Genomic DNA, 13,072 nt, shown 5'->3' with positions numbered 1-13,072 from the left:
TCTGCTTCTGGTGTTTTTGATAATGTCCACTTTTCTGAGAACTCTGATCTTTCAATGTGTGAAAAGAAAATTAGTATTGTGTTAGAGAAAAACTTCAGATATATATTCCTTTCCCCCTGCTCCTCACATTTTCAACTTTAAGCTGTATTACTTAGATTGTGTGTACTGCCTTTCTGAATGCTCAGAAGTCTTTAAGGTTTGGTTCTTAGAGGCTAACAGCAGCCTTCTTGGACTATCACTGTTTGGGAAGCGAGGACTTTGCCATAGCTCTGGCAGAATCTGTATGCTACTGCAGTGAGTTATGAGGAATGCATTCCAAACATCATTTAGGCAAGCTGCCAGCTGTTGAAAAACAGGAAATAAAAGACTTCACAGTGTAGTATAATGCAACCTTCCTTCCCTCCTGCATCCCTCTCCTACGACAAAAAGACCTTTCATCCTTTCTAGAATTTGTAGCCATTCTCTTCAAGATTAAGATACCTTTTACCATAGAAATTGTCTTTTACTGATGGATGATTATGTCTGTGCTCCAGATAGCTTTCAGTAACTCCTTGACTTTCTCATATACCTGAGAATAAAAAAAAAAATGTTTATATCTATTGATGCAGTTTTCAAGTACTTTTTTTCCTGTTACATTGGACACTCTAGAGAAACAGGAGAGTCTGAATTTCCCTCAGCAGAAAAATTGTGATACTAAAATGTAAAAGCATACTTTTCATGACATGAATCTATATTGAGGATGTATGGTGATGCGAGGTCAATGTTTGTTAGCAGGAACTTGGTATTGATTGGTTATTCACAAGTGCTGAATTCAGGAATGAAATCTAGAAGTTATCTTTAATAAGCACATAAAACCCATAAGATTATATTATGCATTTTATATAATGTTTCAGAAATATATAGGAATATTTTAAAGTGTTGCTTTGTTTGTTTTCGGGGTTTTCTTAAGATTGCAAAAATGGAAGGTACAGGGTGGGGGAAGTATACCTAGTTTAGGAGTGAAATCATTAGAATGTAAAGACTATAATCTGTATACAAAGGGCTTAGGAGAAATTGCTGTATGAAATTAAGAACAAAAGCCCTAGATAACTAGCCCTGACCTCTATGCTACTGACTCTTAATCACACAATTCTTGAAATTCTGGTGTTGAATAGGATTCTATGACTCCAGACTGAATCTTCTGTCTTTCGGCTGCCAGTTTTACCAAGCAGAGATGTGCTTAGGAAAAGGAAATATTTGACTTTCAGGTTCATAAATAAATAAATGAAGAAACTATGCTAGGTTTTGATGGTTAAATTGTGGGGAGACATGACAACAATTCAGAGTGTTGGCGGTAAGCAGACAGATGTGCTCAGTAGCATATCTGCCTTTAGTGACATTGAAGATGCAGCCATATGATTCCTGATTTATGGAGGTTCTGTTTTTATTGACATTCATTTAAAATTTGAAGATGACTAGTGTCCTACTGAAGACAGTATCACTTCGTGTACCATGGCTTTAATATTTTCTAACACTTTTTGAGGATGCCTTGAAATCATTGTTCATGTCTATAGCTAAGACATTATTTGTCTTGCAGCATTCCTTTTTTGCATCTTCCCTTTGGAAGAGAAATTGGAGAAAAGTCAGAAGTGACAGTATTAGTTTAGTGTTTGATAGTATTTGTAGTTGTATATTCTGGGGAGTAGGATTTATATGTATGCCAAAATCCATCTATGTTAGCTTGTGAAGGCAGCAGCAAAATCCTTGGCTACACCTAATGTGTCTTGTGAAACTTTATTCTGTTTGGATAATATGTCCTTCTGGAAGGTGGAGGAAGACGAACTTTACGTTTTACCTCATTTTGTGTGAGATGAAAATACAGGTCAATGAGACTATTAAGACCACAAGTGCTACAGTTCTGTATATTGAGACTAAAGCTGTCATAGGTAAATATTTTGTAAGAGTCTCTTCTATTATCACTCTAATTCAGTATCTGATGACTAGGAAACAGCTTGGCGTATTGTCTATATGACAGTAGATATTGCTAAAAGTCTATAGTTTTAGTAAGATCACTAAACACCATTATTCTAGAGATATTAAGATATTTTATAAGTATTTTAAACCCATATTGGTAAATCTATATAAAATCTTAAAGATTATAAAAAATTATATTGCTTAAGCTACTAAGAAAATAAAAGTTTTTTCGAAGTATGCTTAGAATAGTAACTCTTGATTAATTTGTTCTTTGCACGTGTAGAAATCATCCACCCTGAGTGGACTCTGTCTGCTTTCAGTGTTTTTACTACTACAGTGAATAACTGCGTTCCCAACAAATCTTAAAAGAATATCGTTCTGCATTTTGTTTTGGTGAACATTGCTACTCTGAACTAAGTTGTAATAATATAGAAATAATGTGCGAGTATTTGAACTTTGGTAACTTGTAAATTATTTTTTGTCACTTGCTGTACAGATGGTTCTGACTCCAGAGATAAACCAAAGCTCTATCGTCTACAATTAAGTGTCACTGAAGTTGGAACTGAAAAATTCGATGACAATTCCATTCAGGTATGGAAAAAAAGCAGACTCAGATGACTGAGCTCAGCGGATCTCTAATCAATTACGTATAGTTGTGGAAACTAGTGAAATATTCTGTGAATATCCATCAAAGCTAGAAGGGTAAAATATTGCTGTAAGATGGTTTCATTTAATCTCTGATGCTTAAGGAGGAAAGTAAGGGTTTCATGATTTCAAAGAAGGTATTCTTTTTCATTTCTGGATCGAATGGTGTGTATCAATGAGACCATAACTGCTTAATGGCTTTTAAGTCCTAGTCTCAACCCCTTTCAGTGAGACAGGGTTTCTTAAATGTATAGAATACATGTATCTATGTATGAATCATAGCATAGGTGTGTGAAGTTCATGCAAGGCAGTCTCTTAGAGCAGCCTGGATCCACATCAGTGCAGTTAGTTGGCTTGTGAGACTTGCCATTAAAAAAGCAAGAAGAAGAAAAACAGTTCTGAACAGCATAAGACCAAAAAACCGAAAAACTTTAAAGGATTTGTGCTGCATGTTTTCTGTAAATTCATCTTTTAAGCAAAGTAAAGTTACTATTCTGTAAATGCAGCTCAAATTTTAGTTTTAATTTCTACTGCTGTATAATTTAATTTATTCATGTTAATTAATTGAATTTCCAGTTATTTGGTCCAGGAATTCAGCCTCATCATTGTGACCTCACTAATATGGATGGAGTTGTTACTGTAACCCCAAGAAGCATTGATGCTGAAACCTATGTGGAAGGTCAGCGTATTTCAGAAACCACTATGCTGCAAAGTGGAATGAAAGTTCAGTTTGGATCATCTCATGTATTTAAGTTTGTGGATCCCACTCAGGACCATATTATTCATAAAAGACCTGTTGATGCAAGTCTTATGGTCAAAGGTTCAAGACACAAAACTGGGTGAGTAGAATTATTTTTCTTCCCACTGAAGTGAAGGAGAGCGCCTCAGAAAAAACATTAGAGCATTAGAAAAGGCCTGTGACTACAGCAGCATTGGAAGTGTTAAATATATAATAGCTATTTAGTACTTGAGCTCCACCTTGTGATTTTTTTTAGGATTAGCAAGGTCTTCTTCATTATGAAGTGTTCAGAGTTTTTCTTATGTTCACTTCTGTGTTGAGAACACTGGTCTGCTTTATTATAGTCTACGTCAAAGTTCATCCAACCTCTGGAAAAAGTGAAGAATTCACTGAATGTTTCCAGAGAGACTTGAGATTTGGGGTTTCTTTTCTTGGACAGTAAGTTTTGGAATTCCACTAGAAGGATTTGGAAATGGAGTAGATTAGTCATGAAGTGAAACTGTCAGAAGTCTATCCTGTTGTTTCTTTATATTCGTATTTTTTATAGATGCATAATAAAAGTATTGATTATAGATTTAGTGACTTTTAGTGTCTCAGGTATTCTATTCAGTGGCTATAGAAATACTCAAGAGAAACGATTTTAAAAACCAGATTGTATAGTGTGGAAAATTGGAGGTCTTCAAGACCTGCCTGGACACGTTCCTATGTGACTTGATCTAGGTGGATCTGCTTCTGCCAGAGGGTTGGACTAGATCTCCGAAGATCCCTTCCAACCCCTACTATTCTATGAAAAAAGCCCGTCATATCTTCTGTCTTCTCTGGGTACAAATGAGACTCCTATTGTAGTTTAGGAAGTAATCAAATTGGTGTGGACATAATGAGAGAAAGACACATGGTTAAAAAGGTCCTTCTATCTGATCTGCTGAGTTAATATAGATGTGTGCTTTAACCATTATTATTTTTCCTCCAATGTGGAGGTACCCTGTGTGTTGGTTGTAGGACCTGTCTACAAGAAGACCTGTAGCCATTTAGCTGTCACAGAGTATTTATGCTTAACTCTTGAGTTGATTCTACATCTAGCCTACAGATCAACAAACAAATGCTTTCACAGGTTTACGTAGTCAATTGCAAAGCACCCTACTACTGCAGAGCGTTATGAAGACAGCAGAATATGTGGCAAAAGGCTATTGACAGTTTGAATAGTCAAATATTTTTTAATCTTTAGAATAAGCAGATAATGTATTACTGTGATTTATAAATTATTTACATTATCAAGATTTTTGCATGTATAATACTGAGGAGCTGAGCAAAAAAATTGCAGTGAGTCTACTGCGGTGTGAACATTTTGTACAGTTTTTTTATGTTTCTATTATTTGTCTTTGTGGATTTATGTTTTCTCACATAACTGGAGAAAAACATAACTAAGAATATTGTCTTTTCCTAAGGAAATTATCTGTACAAATATTTGTAGTGTTTATATATAAAGAATGACACAATGTTTTTATATGAAGAATTGATTCACTTTCTTAATGTGAATATTAACTGGGCTCATGGTATACCTCTTAAATTTTAATTTACGAATCTGAGCTACTGTGTTCCTTGTTTGTTAAGTGGTTAACAATAGAATTTCTAAAAAGTACTTGAAATGTTAATCTTGCTTTTAGAACTGTTCAGGAAACCACGTTTGATCTGGAGGGAGATGTTCACAGTGGAACAGCATTACCAGCGAGCAAGGTATTACATTATGACTAAATTAGCAATAAGTAATACATTGGTATTGTTTACATACACTATACTCTATATACATTGTGTATAAGTTAAGTCACAATTATAACATTGTTAATGTTTGGTAAAGTGTGCCTAGTTCATCATTCTCTCTAGTTGTTTCCTGTTGTAGGTGAGCTTGGTCATCATCTGTTCTGTTTTGTTATTAGAATTTGGCATGCATTCCATGCAGAAAGGGAAATTCCTCAAACCTGCAATAGTTTCTCCTCAAAGTGACACTGAATGCAGATTATGTATAAGTAGATATTCCTATTAGAAATGGTACGTCTTTATCTCATATATGTACCATATGACTGTTGTAATCTTTGATGTGGAAAGTAAATGTATTGTATAAAATGTGAAAGGGTGTTCAATTTTAATTTAACTAGACTTCTAAAATTTAATGGATGTAAGTTTTGACTTCAGTAGAGCTCCTCTATGCACACAGTCTACAAACTGTCTCGGCAGTGATAGCTATAAACATTTTATGAGGTGATAATCTTTTCTTACTTTTGTTCTGCACTGTCATTCTGTTAATAAATTCTGTACCAGAGTTGCATTTTCCAAGAGTAAACAGAGAAAAACGTCACAATAGTTAATGCCTTTCTTAGTACTATGATCACATACCTCAGATGAAATGAGATAATGAATTATTTCAGTAGCATAAAATGTGATAGTCCTGCCAGAAATCTATTTCCTTTTCCGTATTATTACTACTATTATAAAATTGAAATACTTGTGTTTTTTTCTTGCCACAGACTTCTGATTTATCTGTTCTTTGTAGCTTTATATGTGACAATACTTTCTTTTCTCTTGGATGCGTTCTTTACCTCCGAGAGGAATTTATTTAGTGATATCTGGAAAGGGGAATAAAAAGAGACTTTGTAAACTACTAAAATGCCTTGGAATTTGTCTTTGAATTTCTAGTAGCATTATATAGCATACCTCATACTCTTTTCAGACTTTCAGTGGACCTAGGGAAAATTGGGAAAAATCTGTTGATGTTGTTCTGTTGTCTGAGAATGTGCATGATACCTTGTTAAATCACTGGTGAATCACTTGGATTTTTTATCAGTTTCTCTTATGAGTTTGCTTTTCTGTTAGGAGAAGGAGTAACAATACACTAAATGAAAGTTCTTCGAGACCTAGTGGTGCAAAGTGGTTCATGGGTAGGCATGTCAGTGTCAGAGATCAGCTCTTTCCAGGACGATGAAGGACAGGCGGACCACTGCTCTTAGGGCAAGTGATAGTTTATTACTTCTTCATAGGCTGTTTTATAGTCAGTACATATCACAAAGATCATCGGTTCACATCAACAAACAATATGAATGAAGAGCTGGTCTCTGACATGTCAGTACTGAAAAATCGGTTTTATTCCAGTTCTTATTTTGAGTTGCACTTTTGGTAGGTTTTATTGTGTCAAAGCAAACTGTTTAGTCCTAGAAATTTCTTAGGAAATGAGGAAACACTTCATATTAAGTTGAAGATGTAAGAATTGCATAGTTTGAGTTGCTCTTTCTTGTATTGGAAAAGCATGTACCGTCTAGCAGATCAGACTTTCCTTAAGAACATCGTAAAGTATGGCATGGATCAATAATGTAAGCACTTTGAGCTATTGCAGGAGCAAGGTAGAGGAACACAGGCAGTTTAAAATTTTTCATTAACAGTTCATTCTTACTTTGTATGGATAACTATGCAACTTTTAAATGAAGTAATTTGAAATTTTCATTATTCTTGCAATGCATTAACAAATAGCTGCTCCTAGCTGGCCATTGTCATCTTTTGAACCACAAGGGTACTCTTGGATGCTTCATTGTGGTGAAAACACCTGCTGAGCTGCTGGATTCTGTGCTGTACTCTTCTGTTTTCCATACCATCTTTTCTAGCCTCAAATTGACACTTTATTTTAATAGTGCCAAGCACAAATAACTGGCTAATTCGATGTTTGCATGCTAAGCACTTGTCCCGTTGTTTTGAATTAGAGCACCAGCAGGCTTGATGGTGACAGGACATCATCAGCATCCAGCACAGCCGAACGAGGAATGGTGAAGCCAATGATTAGAATAGAACAGCAGCAGGATTACCGCAGACAGGAAAGCAGGTAAGAAATGTGTGATCCATTGCTTCTTATATGCAAAGAAACGGATACTTTTTTTGATAGATCAAGAAGTATGTTAAAATATTTTCAACTACCTGATTTTTTTTTCCTATGGAAAAGGAGATTTCCTTTGAGATCTCACTCTAAATATAACCCAGCATTAACAACCAAAGTAAAAAACTTGAGAATATTAAATAAAAAATTACTCCTTTGCTTCAGTATTGTTATTTGTAGTTCTCTTTTTGTAAAGCTGTGTTGATAGTCATGTTATGCTATTGTTGATTTGTGGTTAGGCATGTTGTATGAAACACTTTTAATAGCAACAGTATGATTATTTAATTAATTGAATTTTTCAGTTGTCAGTGGCAAGATGTGACTTACTCTGGAGAGGGAATTAACCAGGTGGTTCCTGTTTCTGAAGTAGTATTGTTGTCAAGTCTTGTGAGCAAGAATTTTACCTACCTCTGAATGCTTGTCTTGTAAAGTTATATAATTTATAATATGTATAACACCCCCGTCTTGACTTTTCCTTTTATGATACGGTGGTTGTTACTAGGTAGATAAATGCTGTCTCATTTTGCTCATAGGCTGTTTTTTCAAATACAGAATTGTCGCTTCACACTCTCCATGTTCAGTTTGTTTCCAGTGACACGGTGGAAAACGCTGACTTGAAATCATATGCTGTTCTATTGCTCTTCTGTCTCTATGTATTTATAATACCATGGTCAAATTCAGTTCGTGCCCACCCAAAAGGGCTCAACTCCTTGTTAATATCAGCTTTCCTTCAGAAATTGTCTCTTATTTTATAACAAAAATAGAGAAAATTTGATGGGATGCATCCAAAAATTCTGGGAGTTGATTGACATTATTGCAAAGCCATTGTCTCATCTCTGAAGGGTCATGGAGATCAGAGGTACTGACTAACTGGAAAAGGGCAAATACTACACCCATCTGCAGGAAACACAAAGTAAAAGATCTAGAAAATACTGACCAGTCAGCATTGATTCAAGCCTTGGGAAAATTGTGGAACAAGTCCTTGTAGAAGCTAGTTTAAGGCACACAAAGGACAAGAAAGAGGTTAAGAAAATATTGGTGTATATTTCCTAAGGATAAATCATGCTTGACCAAACCTGAATGGCTTCCATGATGTAACAACTTGCATAGGTAATGACAGGAGAGCTTTGAACATCATATGATCTACCTGATTCTAAGAAGGCGTCACAATCTCCCAGAACATCCTAGTTGATAAGATATGGTCTGGATCAGTGGACCACAAGACGAGTGGAAAATTGACTAAACTGCCAGGCTCAAAGGGTGATAATGTGTTTCTCAAGGTCAATATTCAATCTGAAACTACTCAGTAACTGTATAAACAGTCTGGATGACAGGACTGAATGCATTGTCACCAAGTTCTTGGGAAATGCCAAACATGGAGGACAGCAAATAAGCCACAAAAAGAGTCACTGTTCTGAGAGGTCCATGCAACAAGAACTGCATGAAGTTTAACAAAAGTAAGTAAGAAGGCTTGGATATGAGACAGAAAATGCTGAGAGCGATGTAGACTGAAGTCTGACCATTTGGATGGTAGCTCTACTGAAAAGAAGCTGGGATCTTGGTGTACAGCAAGCTAAACCTGAGTCAACAGTAGTGAAAGCAAATTATGGCTTGGGCTATATCAGCAAGAACACAGCCAGCAGATCAAGTGATTTGCTTATCACACTTTACTTGGACCTTATTACAGAATAACAGAATGGTAGAGTTTGGAAGGGACTACTAAAGATCATCTAGTCCAGCTCTGCTGCTCAAGCAGGTCCACGTCAGACAGGTCACAAAGGACCACGTCCAGGCAGATTTTGAAAACCTCCAGGGAAGGAGGCTCTACACCCTCCCTGGGCAACCTCTGCCAGGGCTCCCTCACCGGAAAACTTTTTTCCTTAAGTTTAAGGGGAACTTTTTGTGTTCCTTTCAATTTAGGCTTCTGTGGGATTGTTTTTTTCTTTGGAGTCCAGTATCTCAGTCAGTTGTGGTAGAAAGAACATATTTACAAAAAGAATGACTTAGTGCCTTGTGTTGGAGTTCCATAGACTTAAGAGAAGGCAGCCCAGGGCAGATCTTATCAATGTGTGTAAATACCAGATGGGGGAAACTCCTAAAGAAGTGATTGAACACTGGAATAGATTGTCTGGAGAGGATGTGGAGCCTCCATCCTGGAACATACTGAAAACCTGATTGGGCAGCATTGTGAGCAGCTTGCTTTGATTGACTCTGTTTTGAGTGGGCAGCAGGGAAGTTGAGCCAGACCTCAGCAATTCTGGAGAAAGATTTTTTTAATTATTATTTTTTTTCCCCCCAAATCTTAAGAAAAATGCAAGATTGTATTACTGTCTATTTAAACCATCTTTTACAGATAGATGAAAGATAAGGTAAATGTGCTCCAGGGTTAAAGAGCTCAGCATTTCAAGCTGTAAGACTTTTAGTACCTTTAGGTGGATTTTTTTTTTTTTATTTGCTAGACAGAAAACAGTTGAGAGATGTGAGTAGTAGAAGAGCAGAAAAAAAGCACAGAAAATTATGCTTCCACCTGAACTGCATTCCTGATATTCTAGTGTTTTGTAGCAGGCACATCTTTTAAGTGCTTTCAGTGAAGTTGAAGTAGAGTGCGACTCAATTCTACTGTGTACTCTTATTAGAGTGCCTAGGTGTCTCGAGTGTCTTTTTAGAACTGTTCTGTTTAAGGTACCTGAATTCTTGCTACATCACTAGTGTTTTAACTGTTATTTTCCTCTCTCATAAAAGACAGCAAAGCTTCTTTGTGAACTTTTTATAGTCTGTTGGAACTTGAGGCTTCTACTATTAATATTTCTTGAGTTCTAGCTGTGCATTTGTATGTGTACAGAGATTAGTAACTTTCTGTATTTCTACCTCTCAGCAAGAGCACTTCCTATAAAAAAAAAAGATTATCTTGTGCTGTAGTTGTGCATTTCAAAAATACAGAATCGTCCATGATGATGCATCTTGACTTCGCGTTTTAAACCTCTAAAATTCATTCGAAAATAGAGTATGTATACTATATACACAGGGGCATTTTCACCTTGATACCTGTATGCGGAAAATATTTTGAGACATCCAAATTACACTTAGATTGGTCAGAGCTACAACTGCAGAGATCTTTATCTTATGTGTGTATAGTATATGTTGGACAACTACATTGAGAGTTATTTATCTAAATGCAACGTTTCTGTCATATAGTCCTTCTCAGATATAGTCAGTGTATTGAGATTAACAAAATCCCAGACTATCACATTAGGAAATGCTAGGCAATGAATTGCCCAAATAAACTACAGTCTTTCCCTTTGTGGAAGTATTTTGTGAATATTTAGTTGAGCTTCCTCTGAGATACTCTGCTCTCATTTTGTGAACTGTAAGGACAATAATAATGGAGGGAAGTAACTGCGATGTTAATTTGAAAAACCAATAAGTCTTCACTGAGTAGTTCCACATTCTTGATACTGTACAACTAGTCTACTTCTGTATTGAGTGTCCTTGTATGCTTTTTTGTGTGTTCATCACTGTTGTCTAAGGGTGGATAATGAGGCAAATAATCCCTTACAATTGCTCAATGAATGGATTGAAGACCAAAGATTAGAACTTGTCCCTTTTTTTTCATCTTTAGAGAAAAAATTGAAATCTGAGACCATAACTCAAATTTATTTATTGACTATGGTTGCTCTGATTGAAATGTGATTCTGTGAAATAAAAGATGACTGTGTACTTAAGGATTATAGTCATACATCTTCATGTGATAACTGACTTAATATGAACAAGAATATAGTAAGGAAGAAAAGGCAACAGGTTTTTTTCCCTTGGATACCCTTCAGGAGTGCTTAAAAATGTGCTTGTTTAGAAATGACAATACTGATATGTAAGGGTGTTAATGGAATGCAGACATTGAGTGGTTCCTACTTTTAATATACCTTGTAAGATTTATATGTAGCTAGGATGCCAGCTGAAACAGCCACAGAGAGACAGAGGATTTTTTTAAATAAAGTTTATCATAGACCATTAATCTCAGAGAGTACAGAAATATTTCTGTATTGTTGTTTTCTATGCAATTTTTAAATGTTGGTATTATGTGACACAGTACTTAAGAGGAGGCAACCGCTAACCAACCCCTTACTGGACATGCTTCTGACTAGACTTTCCATCTGGTTTAGCTCCTCTCCACAGGTAGGATTTTTCTATAAAATCAATGGCACAAAGACAATATATACTCAAAGTGTATCCAGTAACAAAACGCATGGCTAGCTGCTATCATGTCAGAAGCATGGAGAGTTATTTTAGTTTAAATTGCCAATTTGCAAAGCTTAATTATAGAGTATTTCTTCATTGTGTGCTTTGGGAAGGCAGAAAATGGTGCATTAGTTGAAGGAAACTCAAGGTAGTGAAAATAATTGACTTTTCCTAGACTTTACAGGTAAAGCTAAACTTCCATTTTTTAAAGAAATCCTTCTTCTTCCTACTTGATATTTATTTATCTCTTAAAGCCAATTTCTGAAGTTCCAAAAGTTAATTTTGCACTAATTCATACGAGTTCTCATCTTTCTTTTGATACTTTCTCTCCCCTTGGAGGGAACACTGAGAATTCTGTTCCTTCCTTTGTGCTGAAGGGGATCACTATCTTTTTGTTCTAAGGAGAAGGAAATAAGTGATCAGCTGAAATCTGTCACTGGTATAGGAGACAGCTTGTTGAAATATTTTTTTCTTATTACCATTTCTATAATAACAGATTGAAGTTTTCTCTGGAGTTGTCACTAATAATGTGACATTTTGTTATTTTGCTATGGAAGTAGTTAAGTTCTCAGTGAGGATGATGCACTTTTGACTGTGTGGAGGTAGTGAGAAATTAGTTCATCTTAACTTGAGAGCAGAAAAAGACCCCAGGAAATGCTACAGTTTACACAGCAGCTGAGCGCTCTTTGTAAAAAAGCTGTGTTGTTGTTTGACTTGTAACTAAACTATCATAAAAAATTTGTTTACATATTACCCTACTATGCCTGCTTTCAGCTCCCAGAACTTTGTTTTACTGAGCACTTTTTTTAATAAAAAAGCATTATCCATATGGCATAACTAAGTTTTTCGTGGGTTTCGGTTTTTGCAAGTTTAAAAAACAAAACAAAAAAAAATCACTAAAATGCAAAGGTATCCTCTTTAAAAATTACTTGAATATGCAGAAATTTAATTTTAAATCATTTGAAATTAGGCTTCAAAGTAATTTTGTGTATTTTTTGAGGAAAGGCTGTGAGAACTGGGGCTGTTTAGTCTGGAGAAGAGGAGACTGAGGGGTGATCTTATAATAAATATCTTATTTTATAAAGTTTATTTATAAAACTTAGAAATATCTAAAGGGTGGGTGTCAGGAGGTTGGGACATCCCTTTTTTCTATAGTAGATAGTAACAGGACAAGGAGTAATGGGATGAAGCTGGAACACAAAAAGTTCCACTTAAACATAAGAAAAAACTATTTCAATGTGAGAGTGAGGGAGCCCTGGCACAGGCTGCCCAGAGGGGTTGTGGAGTCTCCTTCCTTGGAGGTCTTCAAGACCCGCCTGGACATGTTCCTATGCGACCTGATCTAGATGAACCTGCTTCTACAGGGGGATCAGACAAGATGATCTCTAAAGGTCACTTCCAACCCCTACCATTCTATGATTCTATGATTTTTGCTACAGGAGATAACTGAACAAAGGCCTTCAGTGTCCTATCTCTGCTTTGTGACACAACTAACATTTCTCAGGAGAATGAGTCTTATATAATTATACAACATTCCCTTCTTTATCAAAGTTTTCGGAGAAAGTAGAGCATTACCCCTTGTG

At 35.9% G+C, this 13,072-nt stretch overlaps 1 protein-coding gene across 16 annotated transcripts in view; it reads left to right on the top strand.

The window, feature by feature from the left end:
• The window catches only part of AFDN (afadin, adherens junction formation factor), a 122,315-nt gene that overhangs the window by 50,075 nt on the left and 59,168 nt on the right, over positions 1 to 13,072 (top strand). For all 16 annotated transcript variants that reach the window (XR_009818328.1, XM_061991587.1, XM_061991584.1 and 13 more), the window contains exons 9-12: positions 2,450 to 2,544; positions 3,175 to 3,437; positions 5,002 to 5,071; positions 7,084 to 7,202. Coding sequence is in view for 15 of the 16 variants with exons in the window: in XM_061991587.1 (XP_061847571.1) it covers positions 2,450 to 2,544; positions 3,175 to 3,437; positions 5,002 to 5,071; positions 7,084 to 7,202 (547 nt within the window). In the remaining variant the exon portion in view is untranslated. The remainder of the gene's footprint in view (positions 1 to 2,449; positions 2,545 to 3,174; positions 3,438 to 5,001; positions 5,072 to 7,083; positions 7,203 to 13,072) is intronic.

This window comes from Colius striatus, chromosome 2 (genome assembly GCF_028858725.1).
Source record: "Colius striatus isolate bColStr4 chromosome 2, bColStr4.1.hap1, whole genome shotgun sequence".
NCBI classification, from domain to species: Eukaryota; Metazoa; Chordata; class Aves; order Coliiformes; family Coliidae; genus Colius; species Colius striatus.
Note: the sequence above shows the minus strand (reverse complement) of the source record. Positions and strands in the feature narration are given on the sequence as shown.